Here is a 19,754-nt window from a genome sequence, read left to right as displayed (position 1 = left end):
AATTATATATTTGACTTTCTGAATCATAGAATTTGGTACATAATTAAATGCATCAATAAATTAAAAAAAAATCAAAATAAAACAAACAGATAAACATCGACTATATTTATCAGACATCAACTCGTAATTCTTTTGTTTTTTTGTTTCTCTAAGACTTCAGACTTATTATTTGAACGGGACTTCATTTATCTAAATTAATAATTATTAAGAATAATGGAAAATATGATATATTCAATTTTCAAGAAAATTGAATACTTTCTAATATTTTTATTTTTTTTAAGTAATATATCGATTCAATTAATATATGAATATAATTTAAAAATAATTATAAATTATAGGGTAAATTACAACGATCTTTTACGAGGTCTGACATAATTACGAATACTCTCTCGTTGTTTGAAAAATTATAAGTACCCCCAAATGTTTGATGAAATTATGTAATCTTGGATGGGGTATGGAATTATCAACTTTGTCCTTATTGTATTTTTTTTATTTTTTAAATAAATTAAAAACTTATAAAAAAAATCGAACGGGAGGAATGAAATTTTTTTAAGAATTATAAAAAAGTATCCACTTAGTCCATAAAAAAATATTTTTAAAAAATAAATAAAATTATAATTTTTAATTTATAAGGGCATTTTGGTGAGACCACTATAAAAAATGGATGGAAATCTTACGGATTGAGCTAATTGTTAGACGGCCGCTAAAATTAGAGGGATATTTATAATTTTTCAAACAACGAGAGAGTTTCGTAATTATGCCAAACTCGAAAATTGTCGTAATGTACCCTAAATTATAATAATTCACATAAAATGCGATGAATACACAAATGCTCGATGAGACTCGATTTATATATGGCTACTTAGCCTTAGCTTTAATCATTAGGATAAGACATTATTGATATATTATTATTACATCAATCTAATGATGGTGTTATGGACATTAGTTTAATTAATTTATTTCAAGAAATGAAATCCCACATAGATCTAATCCAAGAAAAACTGTACTAACATCCAAATAGTTGTCTGTTGGTTTGATTTAGTTTAAATCATGGGAAGCATCCCTAAAATGGCAAAACTTCCACCATTCCCCAAAGCAGTCAGACTCAAACCCCATTTCTTAAAGAAGAAAGTGCAGGTAAAAAGGCTGCAGCCACCTTCTCTTCTCCTTTAAAAATAGCTTCCTCTGCTCCTCAATCTCTTCCTCTCAGTGCTCACCTACACCACTTTCCATAAAAGCAAAGGGAAAAAAAAAAAAAGGAAGGGGGAAAAAACCCTCCTCCATTATCTTTGAACTCATCCAAGAATTCTGAGTCTTTACCAAGAACACAACTCAAATTAGGATCCAAGCTCTCAGTTTGCTTCAAGAACAAGACTTTTATGTGCCCAACTGCTTAAATAACAAGCAGTTTGAAGTTTCTTGTGACAAAGACTACTCCAAGAACTTCTTTTTTTCTTGGGGGGATAAAGTTGTAAGGGAATGTATGGTGATTCCCATGCATTATCCTCTGATTCCAGCCCTATATTTCCACCCAATCCCAAGCCTAAAGAAGAGTCATCTGTGTTGCCCAAGCAGGTTGTGTTCATGGAGTCTGATGCAAACACAAGTTTCAGTGATTACAGGCAGCATTTTGATGGCCCCCAAAATAATGGGCTTTTGAGGTATAGGTCTGCTCCCACTTCTTTGCTGGAAAATTTTGCCAATGGAGCTGAAAAGAGTGAGAGATTGGGTTCAAGATTTTGTTCTCATGAGGCAAATGATGTGAGTGTATTGGAGAATTATGATAGTAGATTTGTTGCTAGGAACTCTGATCTGCCACCTCAATATCCAAGACAAATTGGTGCTCAATTGGCCTTTGTTTCATTGGGGATGGATCATCAGGGGCAGGGTAAAATGGGTTCTGGTCTTATGAGACAAAACAGTTCACCACCTGGATTGTTCTCTCACTTCAATTCTCAAAATGGTAATTTTTTTTCCCAATTTGTTAGTAGTATTTATAGCCATTTATTTATTTTTTTGTTGTTGTTGTTGGGTAGTAAAATTTTCTTCCTTTTTGTTTATGTGTCTGAATTCTTGTTCATTTGGGCTATAATATGTAGTTCCTGAAGGTTTTATGTTTGAAAGTGGTTGTGGATATTGGGCAATTGAACCAAAAGGGTAGTTTGGTTTGTTCTTGGTTGTTGTCCCTTTGTTGCCTATTTGGTTTGAAGAAATTTATAGATGCTTTAATCTTTCTGTAATGACTGTGAAATGAACTATGGGATGGTAAAGGTCAATGCTGATATACTGTCAGCATTTTGCAGGCTATGCTAACATAAAGAACCACATGAATTTCTCGTCTGGGATGCCCTCTACGTTAGGAACGTTGTCACGAATCTCAGAGGTGGAGAATGAGAATGGTAGGGGAATTGGCTTGGATGGCGGAAAGGTCGGAAACAGCAGTGGTGACAATTTATATTTCAGTTCTGGATTCCCATTTGGTTCTTGGAACGATTCTTCGCCTTTTGCAGAGAACTTCACTAGCAGCATCAAAAGGGAGCTGGACAATGATCACAAGCTATTTGCTAATACTCAGGTAAACATGGATCTTGGTGGTGCCTAAATCTTCTATCCTTGTAGATTTAGATGTTTAACTCATGATGCATACATACATGTTAAAACAGAAAGACGAACGTGGAAACAGGCCTAATATATTGTCCCATCACTTAAGTCTATCTAAGACTTCAGCTGAAATGGCTGCTATGGAGAAGTTGCTGCAGCTTCAAGATACGGTCCCTTGCAAAATTCGTGCCAAGCGTGGCTGTGCAACTCATCCGCGAAGTATTGCCGAGAGGGTAAGATCTCAAAATTAATCTGTCAATAATTCCTTACTTTGTTCCTCAAAATTAATCTGGTTCCTAGGCTGGTGAGTTTTCCTGATGTAGATATGAATTCAAATTTGAGATTCTACTGGTGTGTCAATGCAATCTGGCTCTCATGTGTTGCATCTCGTATTGTACTTCACATATAAATCGTCATGCCTATAAAATCCATGTCACTTGTACTTTTAAGGAAAGACGATGTAAGAAGCAGAATGAAATGGAAATATGAGACAGTTTTTGTGGTACGGTGCAGGTTAGAAGGACTAGGATCAGTGAAAGAATGAGGAAACTGCAGGAGCTTGTTCCTAACATGGATAAGGTACAGACATATGTATATATATATGTATAGTCCTTTCTCCACAGAAAAATGATGTATACAAATGTTTTTTGCCATTTTGGGACTGTACTAAAAGATATTAAGGTTTAATGTTTTGAAATCCAGCAAACGAACACGGCAGACATGTTAGATTTGGCTGTCGACTACATAAAAAGCCTCCAGAAACAGTACAAGGTATTAATATATGAATCTCAATATTGATCACATCTTAGTATAAATTAAGCTGGAAATCAATAATATGCTGATATAATTGAATCTTTTTCTAATGATATGCAGACACTTAGCGATAATCGAGCAAATTGCAAGTGCTCGGCTGCACAGAAGGTAGTTTTGAATCAAACGCAGTAATGGACTAGTCTGGCAGGTCGTAGTCGAGAAAATTAACTGAGAAATGAAGCGGAAGAAATAGTCGACGTTCTAATGCCCTTCAAAGAGGACGGGGAGAAGAAGAAGAAGAAGATTTCAAAAAAAAAAAAAAAAAAAACCCAACTTGTGTTAATTTATGGGCTTTTTCATATTAATCAGTACAAGAAATTAGTTGCTTTAGTTCTATTTTAGAAGTTTCTACATATGTTCATTGGGGAAAGGTATATTTCAACTGTATAGGGTTGCATTTTCTCATTGCATGGATTGTCATCATCCCTTTTTTCTATTTAAATAAAATGTTTTATCTGGTTTAGGTACAAGAAATTGAATAAAATAGGGATTTATTTCATTTAAAGATATTTGTATTTTTGGGCCACCATAGAATTCATTTTATTGAACTTTTTGAAATTGGCCTACTAAGATGGTGATGTTTGGAATTTGTTAGTTATATTGTAATAGTGTATTAATTAATGTCTTGCCCACACCATGTCACACCTCCCAACATCCTAGATGACTTTTCTCAATGTTTGTCCCCTTATCCATCTCTATAGTTGTTTCATTTCATGCTAACTTATTCATCCACATTCTTACTAATTTACTACATATATAACACATTTCACATCAAACAATGTTAGGACATATATAAGAGAGTTCTTATTTGGGATGGATGGATCTTGAATTCTTGATGTTTAGAGAAGATCATGCTAGAAACAATTTAATTCTTTAGTAATTAGCAATCAAGTTAAAAATAAATAGAGCTTGAAAGCATTAAACATTGTAAATTATGCCACGTTAGGACAATATGTCCCATCGCTGACGTCGCATGATTCCACGTTAGATAGGTTTACATATCACAAAACTACGATAGCTCAATTAGAACTATCATGATTAGAGGTCTCCTCTAGTCTGAAGCTTTATAATTATCTGTATCTCTAATAATAAAACAATTGATATAGATTTTAAGAATATTTAAGAATAATTTGATCCGCTACAGCTACATTCAGTGCTCTGTACATCAAATACAACGAAAGAAATAGAATAATATGAGAAGTTGACTCAATGTTGTTCTCTAGAGGTGAGGGTAAATTACAAAGAGCTTTCCTAAAATTTGTTATAATTATAAATACTCATTCGTTATTTAAAAAATTATAAATACCCTTTTGAAAATTAGCGATCATCTAACAAATATCTCTTACAATAAATTGTCACAAAGAAGTATTTATTTAAAAAATATTTATAATTATGACAAATCACATCAAAATCCGCTATGATTTAGGGCAAAAAGTGAAGGAAATCGATAGGTAGGGGTTGGTGTATGTTAAGGGTGGGCATGAGCATGAATATTGATTGATTTGTTTGTGACATAAAGAGCTTAGTACAAGACAAGTTTGGCCCACTGCAATGAATTAGGTTGTTAGTTACAACACGGGCTTGCTCATCTCAACGCCTTCACGTGTTTCTACCCTAAAAAGATGACACCATCTGTAAGAAAATTATTTTTTTTTTCTTAAAAAAATTAAAAAATTGTGGACCTAAATTACGAGTAAAGACAAGGTTTAATAAATACCACACGACAGTTAATCTCGAGTCTCTTGTATTTTGTTTTTGATGAATTTATCTATCGAATGATAATATTATAATATTATTATTCGAGTATTTTATAGTAATAAAAGATTTATAATTATGCTCAATGGGATTGTTATTCTCGTCTTATTTTTCATAATTTTTTATTTAGAAGAAAAACAAATAATTATTTTATGTGACAAGCTTTAATATTTCAAAATGGCCCACGGAATTAAATTAAAATTAATATTTTTTGGGGGTAAAGTCAATTAAAAGGGACTCTTTGATGTGATATTATTAATTAAAATCGTTATTATTACATACTTTGATTTTTTTTCCCATTTATTTTTGTTATTTTTACAATTTATTTTTTCATTTTTTGTTTATTGTCGTTTTCTTGCCTATTTTCAGTTTGGTGGGATTTTAGGGTTAGTCTGGGCCCAATCCTCAAGACCCATTTACCTTCCCCAACCCAAGTCTGATATGGGTCGACAAGTTGGATCATCTTATGGGCCGACTCAAAACCCAATTGTGTTGTAATAAAATCATATCAGAAAGTGAACTGAAATTACTATTTAGTTAGTATTAATGTTGCGTCGAAAATATTTTCATGCAGACTTTGTTTTGAGTCTTTCAAAGGTATTAAAGATCCTAACTTTATTAAATTATTTTGGACCTTTTAAAATTAAATTTAACTGTCGGTAAATTATAACGAATTTTTCTAAAATTTGATATAATTTTAAATTCTTTTTAATTGATTGGAAAAATTATGTATACTTTTTGATTTTAAGTGTCGTATGATAACTGAATCAATCAATAAGTTCCCATTAGATTTTCATCAATTTCTTGTGGTGATTGACCGAAATGTCATTGTGCATTTTAAAAAAAATTATTTTTTTCTACATATTAGGTGGATTATGAAATTGTCAACTTTACTGTTACTATATTTTATTTATTTTTTTTAAAAAATTAAAAATTTATAAAAAATTTCTGACGAGGTGGATCAAAAAATTTAAAAATTATAAAAAAATTATCTAATTAATCCATAAAAAAATAAAAAATTTAAAAAATAAATAAAATTATAATTCTTAATCCACAAAAGTATTTTGATCAATTCACCATAAAAAAAATAGATGAAAACCTAATGGATTGGACTAAATGTTGGACGGTTGTTAGAATTAGAGGAGTATTGAAAAATTTTCAAATAACGAGGGGGTACTCGTAATTATGTCAAATCTCAGGGGAGGTTGTTGTAATTTACTTTTTTTTTTATATAATTTTTAAATTTTTTTCATCCACCTCATTCGATTTTTCATAATTATTATTTTAAAAAATAAAAAATATACAATAAGGAGAAAAATGACAATTCTAGAGTTTTATCCAAAAATTACATAATTGTATAAAACATTAACAAATATTGATAATTTCTTAAATAGATATTCGTAATTATACCTTAACGTTGGAATTATTTAAGACTTACTTTTACTCCACCAAGAAATTCTCTATCTTTGTCCTTGTGCCAAATTTTTTCCACTAAGTTTTGAATGTTTTAGAAATTACGTTTACAGAAATTTCTTATCTAAATTATTTTTTTTAAAATTTAAATTATATAGTAACTATAATATATTTATTATATTATCAATTATTCTCTCGTAATTCTATATAATTATATAATAAATATATTATAATTATTATATAATTAGTTTAACTTTGACTAGACTCAATTTGGACAAGAATTTCCTAATTCCGACTTTAATATTTTCAACACAATGATATTCTTCCAAATACACTTAATTATATCGGATAATTATACTGTGTTTTCATGATATTTGAAAAATTATATTTAACACCATTGATGTTTATTTTCGTCTAGCAAATACATTAATTCGTTAGTCAAAATTTATCGATTTTGTTGAGATTAGTAATAAAAATAAATAAAAATCTTTTCCTCAGATTTATTTTTATTAAATAAATCTTTTATCATCAAACTACTGTTATACGTTTTCACACGATAATGCATGTGAAGAGGTATATTTTCACCTTTATAAGGTTAGTTTGGTTAGAAAAAAATCTGTTTGACTTGCAATGAGTTTGTAGTAAGTTAATATGGATAAATATAAATTTTTTATTTATTTATTTTTGTTAATATAAGAAATCAACATATTCGATGAATTTTTTTACTAATAGAGGAATATTTTATTAGACGAAAATAAAATCTGTAATTTTTCAAACATGAGATTTATATATAATTATATCAAATTTTAAGAGAGAACGGTATATTTTTTTAACTGAAATAATATGATGAAAAAATTAAATAAAGGGTAATTCCTTTTCTTGGTTTTATTTTCGGTCTCGTGATCCTTTTCCCTTCACTATGCTGATTGCTGAGACTAAGCATGGCACAAACGTAATTTTCCACTCAAAAACCGTTAGTGGGTCCCGCACTTGCCGTTGCTGTTGCTTCCATTTTGTTTTCCAATATGGGGAAATCCATTACCACCTTTCACAAATTTTCAGATTGAGAATCTGATATGAACCCTAATTCCAATTCTAAACTGAATCTCTGATTCCCCAATTAATTTCTGCATGAAACCAATTGCAGGCAGCCCAGAATTTTCTTCATTTCCAGTTTTCTTGGTTTGGATGAAGTCTGCACATGATCCATGGAAAGGGGAGACAACAAGTGAGAAGGAAAAAAAGCACAAAATTCTTGGATGTTTCGATTAACATTTCATATTTCCATGATTTATGCTGAAAATTGGAGTATTGGAAGGATTTGATCAAAGGGGAGATAAAGTACGGCGTCTGGTTGAGAGGGCTTTTGACGATGTCTAATCTATATAGTGGGGATTTCAATCAGAAGATTGATTATGTGTTTAAGGTTGTTTTGATTGGAGATTCGGCGGTCGGGAAATCCCAATTGCTTGCTAGGTTTGCAAGGAACGAATTCAGTCTGGAGTCGAAGGCGACCATTGGGGTTGAGTTCCAGACGAAGACTCTTATCATTGATCAAAAGACTGTCAAGGCACAGATTTGGGATACTGCTGGTCAAGAAAGGTTTTGACCTGCCTTGTTTTTCTTGGGATAATTGAAGTGTTTAACTTTTCGAATTATGTTAGTTGCAGCTGTTGCATGTTGTTTTGTAGATAATGGATGAATATTTTAGCTGAATAAACAGTTAAATCATGAAGAAAGTGTGTTAATTAGGACGGAGTTGTTATTTATATTTGAAGGTTCCCAAAGCTGCAAACGGATAGAAGTAGACATAACCTGTGAATATGGTGTCATTTTGGAGAAGAGGCACATGTTCTTGATCAGGTGTTCTTTTACAGCATTCTCCCCTCTATACGTCTCGTGCTTTCCTCATTCTGACGCTCTTAAGGATTAATATCGAAGCCTAAGAGAAAAAGGGTTACTTTTACCTTGGGTCTTCTCAAGAATATCTCTTAAGAAGATGTGAAACAAATTACTTGTTATTAATAGAGACATAGCCGTCTAACATTGTTGAGCTGTTCGAAAGGAAAGTGGCTATCTCATTAATTTTTATGTTGTTGCTATTCTGTTTTACTGGTGGCAATCAACTTGATGCCCTCTGATTTCTGTTGTAATGACCTTCTACGTCAGAGAGATTTTATTAGTAATGAAATCTTTAGAGAGAATATCACCTTACCTTAATTTTTCATGGTAATTACCTTAAGCTCAATCTTTGCATTCGTGAGAACTCATGGTTCATTTTCAATATTTTTGCTATCCTAGGTATCGGGCTGTAACAAGTGCTTATTATCGAGGTGCAGTTGGTGCAATGTTGGTTTATGATATGTCAAAACGCCAATCTTTTGATCACATGGCCAGGTGGCTCGAGGAACTCAGAGGGCACGCCGATAAGAACATTGTTATAATGCTCATCGGGAACAAATGCGATTTAGGAACTCTTCGGGCCGTCCCAACAGAAGATGCCCAGGAATTTGCCGAAAGAGAAAATTTGTACTTTATGGAGACATCAGCGCTAGAGGCAACAAATGTTGAGAGCGCATTCCTGACTGTTCTAACGGAAATCTATCGGATCTTGAGCAAGAAGTCTCTGGCCAACAATGGTGGCTCAGACTATGGGAAATCGGGATCTCTCAAGGGTACTGCTATCATTGTTTCTAATCATGAGGATCCCAGAGCCAGTAAGGGAGGCTGCTGTAGGACCTCATGATCCTTGTTTTCTTCATGGTTCTTTAACTTTTTTCCCCCTCTCCGATCCTCCACATGGAACACCCACCCATTTTGTCCGACTAATCTTGTTTCTGTAAGCTGACTGATTGTAAAGATAGAGTTCTAGAAAGCAATTTGGATCAAGGAGATGTTTTGTCTTTTCTTTCCCCCCCTTTAAATAGTGTATGCAGATCTAGGTCAGTTTGCTTCTGAATAGAGTTAGAACTCCTTCTTGGGCTAATGCGAAGAAGCAACCACTAGCCATATTCATTGGCTTTCGTGAGCATGCAAAAGACTTCCCCTGGTTAGTGGTATTTAATGAAGAAGCATGCACAATTTGTCTATTTAATAAACAAGTAAGGAGGGGAGGTTGTAAAACATCTCTTTCATATTGTACTTGATATATCCGTATGTTGCTTTGGTTGTTAAGGTCATTTCCCTTATTTGTCCTATATCACAACTAAAAAAATTAACACTAAATAAAATTATCTATAATAACCAATCAATTTACCGGCGTGCGGATGTTATTGTATTTTAATAGTACATGTTGATTAGATATAGTTATCTGATATTGAAATTAGTATATGATTCTTCATAGTTATTGGATATAGATATTTGATATTAATGAATACAATCGATTTATTCCTAAAAAAATAATAATTCATTATTTTTACTTCAAAAAAGGACAACCATAAAAATACAACTGAGGTTGATCACTGGCAAAAGTTCACCCATACAAAGCAGATGCAGGTCTTTGACAGAGCGTTTATAAATAGGATTTCATGTGGTAAGAAATACTGAGAATCTTTCGATTCTTTCTCTTATTAACGTCTAACTTTGTAATGAAAATTATATTGCTGGAACCGGATTGAGTCTGACCACTGGGGAACAAACCAGAGGCTGAGCCTTTGCTAGGGTTATTCCAGGCCCTTCTTCCATATCCACAGTGCCATTCCCCCCCTCAACCTTCCACTCAAAGCACTGAATCATGGCAGCTAACGCTGTCTGAACAACAAGCAATGTCAATGAAGTTCCAGGACAGCCTCTTCGACCAGTCCCAAATGGCAGGAAATGATAATTTTGTCCCCTAACATCCAACTGCCCTTTTGCACTCCCGTCCTCCTGAAGAAACCTTTCTGGCTTAAACTCGAGCGCGTCTTCCCAGTACTTAGGATCCCTCCCCACGGCCCAAATGCTTACAAACAGTCGAGTCTTGCCCGGGATATGGTAGCCGGAAATGGTGGAGTCTTCAGTCGACTCCCTTGGAATAAGTGGAGCTGGGGGATGAAGCCTTAGTGTTTCTTTGACAATGGCATGAAGGTATGGGAGGCGGGGGAGGTCTGATTCTTGGACGATTCTGTCTTTTCCCACGACAGAATCAATCTCTTGAACCGCTCTCCTCAAGACGTTTGGATGGTTTATCAGCTCTGCTAATCCCCACTCCAGTGAGAGTGCTGATGTATCAGTTCCACCTATAAACAGGTCCTGCAGTATGTACAGTTTTCGGTCACAATAAGTAGTTATCCGAAACAAAAGGAAGAAAAGACACAAAGACAGGTTAATTACCACGATAAAAGCCTTGATATTCTCTCTTGTTAGTTTCTTCTCTGAGCTTTCATCCTCAGCAATATCAAGTAAAATGTGAAGCAGATCTTTTGCAACTTCCCCTTCCTTATTTCTCTGCTTCAAATTCCTTCTTTCTTTTTGATGTTCATCTATGATCTTCTCTATCATTACATCAAGCCTGTGGTGGAGCACTTTCAACCGCTTTTTGATTCCCTGCAAATCCAAATTCTTGCAGAACCAAATGTAGTCTGATAAATTAAATTTCCCTGTAAGCTCATTGATTTCCAGGACAAGTCTCCTGACTTCCACAGCTTCCTTTTCATCTTCAGAACACCTTTGACTCATCACCATTCTTGATATCAAATTGTTTGCCATTCTAGTGAACTCACTTCCCATATTAACGGACTCGCCAGCTTTTGCCTTTTCTAACAAAAACTCAATCAGGTACTTCATCTCATCGCGCCTGATGGGCTGCTGCATGTCCAGCGTTTGTCCGCCAAGAAGCTGAGACACGCACAGTTTCTTCATGAACCTCCAGTAATCTCCGTAAGGTGCAAATGTGAAGTCCTGACTGCCATAAGTTACATAGTCGGACACAACTGTTTTAGGTCTACCTAAGAAAGAAACTTCGTGTGTTTTAAGGATTTCTTTACAAATCTCAGGCGATGAAGCAACCACGCAAGGAACCGAACCAAGGTATACGTGAATCAAGGGTCCATATCGCGATGAGATCTTAGCAAAAGCTTGGTGAGCTATTGGGCCAAGAAGATGAAGATGACCGATAATCGGCAAGGCTAGAGGGCTTGGAGGAAGGCGTGGAAAAGATCGTTTCTTTAAAAATGCTCGGAGTAGAACAACGGAAATAAGGGAAATGAGCAAGAAAATCATATATTCTTGGACCTCAGCCATGGATCACAAGTGTTGTTGGATGATGAGGAAGGGAGTGTAAGATGCTTATATATATATGATCAACAAGATATCGATAGTCTTGAATTATCCAATAAACAAAGAGGAGATGTCCAAGTGTTCAAAGACTACTGGACTTGGAGCAGTGCTAGCACTTTCATAGTAATTTCAGATGTAATAATACTGTAGGTAATAGACTTTTCAAGAATAGCTGCTGCATGTGATTTAATTGTTCTTCAAACATGCATGCATTGCACCCCACAAAATTATACTTCAATACTAAAATAAGTAGCGTAGTTAATATGCCATTGAAGTTTATAAACTTCGAGACGTGTACATTCCCCCATTGGACTGGGATCTGATTTGAACAGATTGTCTGCTATCTCGTGGCTGACGGACGAGAAGGTCTCAATAAACATCAACTTCTTCTTTGATATGCAATAAACAATACAGCCGTCAACGCCGTTATTGATATGTTTACTCTATTTTCTTCTGCCCAATTAATTAGCTTACAATGGAATTTTATTTTATTTTTTTAAATAAAAGTATTGAATTATTATTTATTGAATAAATTGATCGTAGTTATCAATATCAAATATTTATATCTAACTAGAATCGACAACCATAACAATTATATACTAGTCATCAATATCAAAAAATTATATCTAATCAATAATACCTACTATTAAAGTAGAATAACATTCTGTATGTTGGCGGAATTCGAATCCATAATTTTAAAAATCATGAATTCTCAACTTTACTAATACAACTCTCCGTGTCCACAACTTACAGAGAAAATGAATACTATAATTTGTTTGATAGATAGCGGTCATGTAGTTAAAAATATATAGTGGTGTTTGCACATCCACGTTCTTGAATTCTTGGTCAGGTTCAGTTACTTTCGTTCACCAACTTAGTCAACAAAATCGACCGATTACCACATCAGGGAATGACCCCTTTATTGGGATAATTATTTTTTTATTATAAAAAATTATATAAAAATATAATCTATATAAAATATGTAATATTTTTATGTGGAGTCATAGATATGATTCATGCCTCGACTAAAATAGCAATTTGTTTTTAAAAAACTCAAGTCGTGGATATTTTTTCGTTTTGTTTTATTTTTTTATAAACTAATTACATTCAATTAATTTTTAATAACATAATAAAATTGAAAAAAATCATAATATTAAAATTATATTAATTTAAAAAATATAGTAAATTATACAAATATAATAGTGTCTATTTTTTTTATACAATTCTAAAAAAATACAATTAATTTATAAAAATAGCATAGTATACAATTTTTTTATACAAATGTAAAAAAACCAATTATTGTTGAGAATCCCGTACCGACACATTTCATTGTATAGAAGAATCTCTTTATTGAGTTTGTTACCTTTCACGCATTTGCGGTCAATTCATCTCTTTGTGAATATGTGATGTTTGGTTCTATCAGGACATGTAGAGATATGAATAGTAGTGTTGTGGACAAACTCAAATTTCGAGACATCCAAATAATTTTCAAAAAACACAAGTTCCAATGACTTAAAATATGTAGTTCTGTAAGCCATTAAATCATAATAATCCTTTATCATTGATGCACCATTAATCAAGTATACAACGTATACTTTTTTAGCGTGACTGCAATGGATGCTGCATTGAGTCACTTGCTGCATGAACATTCTTGGTTCGCAATTTTGACAATATGGATATTGAGTCAATGTCCATTCTGACGTTTTGTAACAATCGAGGCGCACTGTTGAAACTGATGGTATTTTGTGACCGTATACTCAACAGAATTTTGTTGTCGACGTGTGAATACCTTGTATCATCATTTAAGATTTCTTTGTGGGATGAAAGTTTTTTATTTATTTTTATGTTTGATGATAATATTCTATATTTATAATTTAACTGAATTTAGTTATTTTATTTTTATTGTACTTATTTTATTTTGTTGTTCATAATAATTATTTTACTCCTTATCTTTTTTGGTTTAAATTGATGAAATAATATTAAAATATTAAAATTATTTTAAATTACTTTTTCTTTCTATAGTCCATCTTTCTTCCTCCCCTTTTAGTTGTCTTTTTGACAAATCATTAACAGAAGGTTTTATTTTTATTTTATTTTTTTATAAGTAAGACATTTTAGATTATGTACTTTAATGTAATTTTTTAGGAAGATGTTAATTATATAAGCAAACGATACATTTAACTAATTCTTTACCTTTATATTATATAGGGTTGGATATATGTAAAACACGACTATTTATGTTTTACCCATTAAGAATATAAATTTTATTTTGTATAAAAAATTCAATCATAGCACCATATATTATTAAAAAAATTATTTAATTCCAATATTATATATATATATATATAATCGTGAATATCACGAACTCTATGCTAATTTAATTATTATTAGCCAATGCACTCCAAGTAACATTACTTAAAATGATTACCCTACATACATTTCATAAATAATTCTCCATGTTCATACTTTTCTTTCATATATGTTTGGAGAGAGAATGAATAAATAAAAACAAATATGTTTTTGGTCCTACATTTTTTTTTAACACGAATGAAACCATCATATTTCACATATCAATTGGAGCAATTTGGCACTTACAATCTTATTCAAAAGGAGAGTAAAGTGCTGGTTGATTACCATAATTAGACATGACATCAGGGAAGAGGCTACAAGTCCTACAATTACTATTATGGCATTTTGATATTTTATTTTTTATTTTTTTAGGGTTGTAGTTCGTTAATTTTTGCAAAATTTGCAGGAGTGAATCATATACTCTTCGTGATTTTGTAGCTTTTTGACTTTCCACAATTTTGGTTCTTCAAGTGCTGAATTTTTCGAAATTTGTGGAAATAAATCACGTATCACATTATTCTTTTTTAAAATTTTCATCTATGTTGGCAAAAGTGAACTAATAAGAACAAACGCCCCAATTTAAATGAACCACGTGAGGTGCATATAATTTATTCCGACAACTTGTACAAAATCCATTGTCCTTAATGAGGAAAATTATAGTACTAAACATATATATATATATATATATATATATATATGATGGGGAAAACCCTAATTTACCAAAAATACCCTTAATGAGGGACAATTTCGTCATTTACCACCACAAGACCCGCGCCTTACCAAATGGGCCAAACAAAACGCGTCCTTGGGACCAAAGACCCGACTCAACATAGGCCGTCCGATCAGAGACGCTAAAGCTCAGATAGTGACACGTGGACCAAACCATCATACACACCTGGAGCTATAGAAACCCTGATACATCAGTATCTGAGGTAACTATTATCTACTACTTTCGACCTACACCTTAGATCGCACATTTTTACCTCGATTAACTCTAACTTGAGCGTCTAAGGATCGTTGTCGAGGACGCACCCGACGAGCCTCACGTTCGTGTCTTATCCTCAGGATCCAATTACTTGATCTTGGAAGGGTACGTGACCGCATTTGCTCCACCAGTCGAGGTAGCATATTTCGAGCAAGATCAATATAAATATTTAAGCCAATAATTAAACCAAAAAGTCAATTACACTGTATCATATACTATGAGAGTTCTTGATCATAATGTGTATATATATATATATATATATATATATATAAGAATCTCGCATTCCCTTGTTCATGATTAAGAGTTTGAGCCATGGCTGAAATCCAAGAATACATTATTTTCTTGCTCATTTGGCTTAATTCCCACCATCCTGCTCCGAGCATTTGTCCAAAAACGGTCTTCTCCACGCCTTCCTCCCAGCCCTCTAGCCTTGCCGATTATTGGCCATCTTCATCTTCTTAGCTCAATACCTCACCAAGCTTTCTTCAAAATTTCATCGCGCTATGGACCCTTGATTCACTTATACCTTGGTTCTGTTCCTTGCGTAGTTGCTTCATCGCCTGAGATGTGCAAAGAATTCCTAAAGACACACGAAATTTCTTTCTTAAATCGACCCAAAACAGTTGTGTCCGACTATGTAACGTATGGCAGTCAGGACTTGTCATTTGCACCTTATGGAGATCAGTGGAAGTTCGTGAAGAAACTGTGTATTTCTCGGCTTCTTGGCTTACAGACACTTGACTTGCTGCAGCCCATCAGGCGCCAAGAAATAAACTACCTAATTGAGCTTTTGTCAATGAAGGCGAAAGCTAGCGAATCGGTTGCTATTGGAAGTGAGCTTATTAGATTGTCGAACAATGTAATATCAAGAATGGTGCTGAGCCGACGGTTGTCCGGAGATGAAAATGAGGCTGCGGAAATGAAGGAACTGGTCCGAGAAATCACTGCTCTTACAGGGAAGTTTAATTTGTCGGACTTCATTTGGTTCTGCAAGAATTTGGATGTGCAGGGAATTGGAAAGAGGTTGAAAGCGGTTATGGGAAGGTTTGATAAAATGTTGGAGAAGATCATAGAGGAACATCAAAGTGAAAGAAGGAAATTCAATCAGAGAAGTAAGGAGGGCGAAATTGCAAAAGATCTGCTTCACATTTTACTTGATATAGCTGAAGATGAAAGCTCAGAGATGCAACTAACAAGAGAGAACCTCAAGGGTTTTATCATGGTAATAAACCTGCTATTTATTTATGTATATATGTCTTTATTACAATGTACAAGAAGTAACATGCATTGTTCATATATATTGCATGCAGGACCTGTTTGTAGGTGGAACTGATACATCAGCAATCACAATAGAGTGGACATTAGCAGAGCTGATAAATCATCCTAAAATCTTGCAAAAAGCAGTTCAAGAAATCGATTCTGTTGTCAGGAAGAATAGAGTTGTCGAAGAATCAGACATCACCAACCTCCCGTACCTTCAAGCTATTGTAAAAGAATCACTCAGGATTCACCCATCAGGGCCAATAATTTTGAGGGAGTCAACTGAAGACTGCACCATTTCCGGGTACCATATTCCGGCCAAGACTCAACTATTCGTCAACATTTGGGCTGTCGGGAGGGATCCTAACCACTGGGAAAACCCGCTGGAGTTTAGGCCAGAAAGGTTTCTTGCCGAGGATGGGAGTTCCAGAAAGAGTTTGTTCATTGTTGAGGGTTTCTCGTACATATCGGCAAGAGTCTGTAGGACTTCCTTCGTGCTCTTCGCTCCCTTCACATGATAGGCGACATTCCGAGAGAGCGACAAGATTATTGCGCTCATCGCCTTTCGATCGAGCACCTTCCATTCTTCATCACTCATATTCTCGGACTTCTCTGCAAGTGGTTCGTACAGGTCCTTCCCGTATAGGTAGGCCTCCATCTGCATACGCCAAAACCCAAAGTCGGAACCATTAAACCGTTCGACTGGAAACTGTCCCTCCATCTTAACTCCTTGAACCAGGTTCTGATACCAGTTGTTAGGAAATGGATCGGGTTAAGATGGACAACAGCTGGAATATGAAGGCGATAAAAAACACACGAATTTGTTAACTCAGTTCGGATATAAATCCTACGTCTGGGGGCGATACCAAACCAGGAGAAAACACTCAAAGAGGAGGAAAGTTGAGGAGTACAACACACACACTAGTATGTAAGTCTTCACCACACGTGAAAGACAACACTCACTCTCGTCTCAACTCTTTCTTTTATCTCTCGATTATACAGAGAACTTATATGTTTTTATCTCTACTCTACTCTACAAAACAATGCTAATAAGAGTAGTATTTATCGCCATGACTTATCATTTTCCAACTCAATTTGGGATTTCTAAGTTGAATCGGGTTATCCTTCTCCAACTCAACTTGGGATTTCTAAGTTGAATCGGGTTATCCTTCTCCAACTCAACTTGGGATTTCTTTAGTTGGATCGGGTCATCCTTGACTTCTTCAAATCAATCTTCACAACTTAAAAAAGCTGCCCCGGAAATTCATTGGCATTGCTTGTTGTTCAGACAGCCTTAGCTTCCATGATTCAGTGCTTTGATTGGAAGGTTGAGGGCATTGTGGACATGGAGGAGGCGCCGAGCATGACCCTGCCGAGGGCTAATCCTCTCATATGTTTCCCAGTGCCCAGGCTCAATCCCATTCCATCACTGTAATCTACATTACAGACCTGGTGGAAGTCTAAGAGAGGAAGAAACATCTCTACTTGTTTTAATGATGATGAATAAACATTCTGTCCCGATTCTTGAACGACGTCTGTATGTGTTGTGTATGGTTGATCGTCTGTCTGTTGATCATCAAACTGTCACTTGTATTTCTAGATTTCACGAAATAAAATTATGAAACTAGACTCCTACCTTGGGTTGTCAATTGTTGGGCAAAATTACAATTTTAGTTCATTATGAATTTATTTTTACTAATTTTATCTTGTAATTTTCATGGGTCGGCAGCAAAATCAGCCGAATAATTAATAAAAACGGTAAACAAAAGTGCACTGATCAATTAAGCTTTTAGATAATATTATTAGATTTTTGGATATTAGATGATTCTGTATATACATGAAAGACTAAGTTCTTAAAAACATAAGATACTATTTAAATAAGAAATAGATAATATATATATATCAATTAAATTTAAATGACTTAATAGATCAACAAATCACACTAAGCTATGATGCAGATAAAAATTACAATGTATTATTTCAAATTTAGAAGCTAATGAAGAATGTAATAATATCTTGACAAAATTTAGAATTTGATAGTAAATTATATAATTAGCATAGTTATGGGAGATTACAATATAAAATAATACTAATAATATGTATAGGAAGTACAAAAATATCATTTTATTGGAACGGCCTTTAAATTAATTTGGAATGCCTTCTTTTTATTTTTATAATGGTTGTTGTTACGGAAAGGCCTATTGCAGCTAAACGAGGCGTTACAAGCTATTTGTAACGGTTTTTCAACAACTCGTTATAATTTGTAAAGGTCTTTGAGACGGCTGCTTGTAGCCGTTACAAACCTGGTGACATAAAAAGATTAATTTGGAATAGCTTTTGTAACAACTCGGTTGAATTTGATTTAATTATTATTATAATGGCCATTACGAAATATTTATGTATGGTTTACCAGATATTTGGAACGGATCTTATAATATTCTTTGAAACTATTTTAAATTACATTGTATCTGTTTTTGCCACTACTTTTTCCTTTTGTTACGTATTGATTTTGTAACAGTCTTTGGAACGGTCTATTTCAAAATTAGTAACTGTTTTTGGCACATTCTTTGTAACAGCCTGACGATTTTATCTGTTATTGGTGTATTATAAAAGCCATTACAGAAATTATTATTTTATTTAAATTTTCATATTTATTTTTTGTAAAATTAATTAACGAACCTATATAAAAAAACACATAATATAACAAAAAAATAATAACTTATTACAAAATTATATATTTACAATATACAAAAAAAAAAAAATCCTATTTTATATTATCCCTAACAGCCGCGTGTTCGTCTTCGGCGTTGTCGCCATATGGTGCCGAGTCAACTGGAGGCTCGTCCCTTATCATCTATGCTTCTGATGTAGTGCTCGAGTATCAACACCCGATCATCTATGTCGGGGTGCTGCGGCTGTGGTGGCAAGAGTGAGGGAGCAGTCGAATGGGTGGCCTGTGATGGTCCATCAATCGAGTGGTGGGACTCGAAGCCGACACTAAATACTCAGCCCCTCTTCTGATCGCCCACTACTGACATCCAGACATGCTACTCGTCCCGGACCATGGAGCCTTGAGAGGACAATAGAGGTTCTTCATTGTTGTTTTGCTGTCTCTGGCGTTCCTCCATCATCCTCAAGAACATCTCCTGCAAACATATTAAATAATTAGATTAAAAAAATAAATTACGTAATTTTTTTTAATCACTTACCGCAACCTCCTTCATCCTCAGGCTGCTTTACTGGTTGTCCTCCTTCTTTTTGTATACCTTCTCGAACACCTCTATCTGAGTAACGGGGCGTTCGAGTTATATCTCATGTTCAA

The 19,754-nt window shown here is 34.0% G+C and overlaps 3 protein-coding genes and 1 pseudogene across 4 annotated transcripts; 3 read left to right on the top strand and 1 right to left on the bottom strand.

Annotated features, from left to right (window-relative positions):
- Positions 1–1,051: 1,051 nt before the first annotated feature.
- Positions 1,052–4,035, top strand: LOC105159711 (transcription factor bHLH130). Its single transcript, XM_011076881.3, has 6 exons — positions 1,052–1,963; positions 2,304–2,575; positions 2,664–2,834; positions 3,115–3,180; positions 3,304–3,372; positions 3,475–4,035. The coding sequence occupies exons 1-6, from the start codon at positions 1,480–1,482 to the stop codon at positions 3,544–3,546; spliced, it is 1,134 nt and encodes a 377-aa protein (XP_011075183.1). The 5' UTR covers positions 1,052–1,479; the 3' UTR covers positions 3,547–4,035.
- Positions 4,036–7,520: 3,485 nt separating this feature from the next.
- Positions 7,521–9,486, top strand: LOC105159710 (ras-related protein RABA4d). The gene is made up of 2 exons (XM_011076880.3): positions 7,521–8,184; positions 8,884–9,486. Exons 1-2 carry the CDS (start codon positions 7,955–7,957, stop codon positions 9,326–9,328), a joined length of 675 nt encoding a protein of 224 aa, XP_011075182.1. The 5' UTR covers positions 7,521–7,954; the 3' UTR covers positions 9,329–9,486.
- Positions 9,487–9,965: 479 nt separating this feature from the next.
- LOC105159709 (cytochrome P450 93A3) lies at positions 9,966–11,838 on the bottom strand. The gene is made up of 2 exons (XM_011076879.3): positions 10,894–11,838; positions 9,966–10,812 (listed from the first exon to the last, which is right to left on the bottom strand). Exons 1-2 carry the CDS (start codon positions 11,800–11,802, stop codon positions 10,177–10,179), a joined length of 1,545 nt encoding a protein of 514 aa, XP_011075181.2. The 5' UTR covers positions 11,803–11,838; the 3' UTR covers positions 9,966–10,176.
- Positions 11,839–15,458: 3,620 nt separating this feature from the next.
- LOC105159782 (cytochrome P450 93A3-like) lies at positions 15,459–18,081 on the top strand (annotated as a pseudogene). Its single transcript, XR_016065240.1, has 4 exons — positions 15,459–16,394; positions 16,483–16,912; positions 17,631–17,642; positions 17,677–18,081. The product of XR_016065240.1 is annotated as a cytochrome P450 93A3-like (transcript).
- Positions 18,082–19,754: the final 1,673 nt, after the last annotated feature.

Source organism: Sesamum indicum, linkage group LG4, assembly GCF_026168435.1.
Source record: "Sesamum indicum cultivar Baizhima isolate 11 linkage group LG4, ASM2616843v1, whole genome shotgun sequence".
Lineage (NCBI taxonomy): Eukaryota > Viridiplantae > Streptophyta > Magnoliopsida > Lamiales > Pedaliaceae > Sesamum > Sesamum indicum.
The sequence above is the reverse complement of the archived record's forward strand: the minus strand, read 5'-3'. Positions and strand labels throughout refer to the sequence as shown.

Coding starts and splice junctions, on each gene's coding strand:
- LOC105159709 (XM_011076879.3), bottom strand. CDS start 11,802: ATGGCTGAGGTCCAAGAATATATGATTTTCTTGCTCATTTCCCTTATT. Junction 10,813..10,893: donor ATATCAAGGCTTTTATCGTG/GTAATTAACCTG, acceptor TACATACTGCAG/GACCTGTTTATAGGTGGAAC.
- LOC105159711 (XM_011076881.3), top strand. CDS start 1,480: ATGTATGGTGATTCCCATGCATTATCCTCTGATTCCAGCCCTATATTT. Junction 2,576..2,663: donor AGCTATTTGCTAATACTCAG/GTAAACATGGAT, acceptor ATGTTAAAACAG/AAAGACGAACGTGGAAACAG. Junction 2,835..3,114: donor CGCGAAGTATTGCCGAGAGG/GTAAGATCTCAA, acceptor GGTACGGTGCAG/GTTAGAAGGACTAGGATCAG.
- LOC105159710 (XM_011076880.3), top strand. CDS start 7,955: ATGTCTAATCTATATAGTGGGGATTTCAATCAGAAGATTGATTATGTG. Junction 8,185..8,883: donor GATACTGCTGGTCAAGAAAG/GTTTTGACCTGC, acceptor TTGCTATCCTAG/GTATCGGGCTGTAACAAGTG.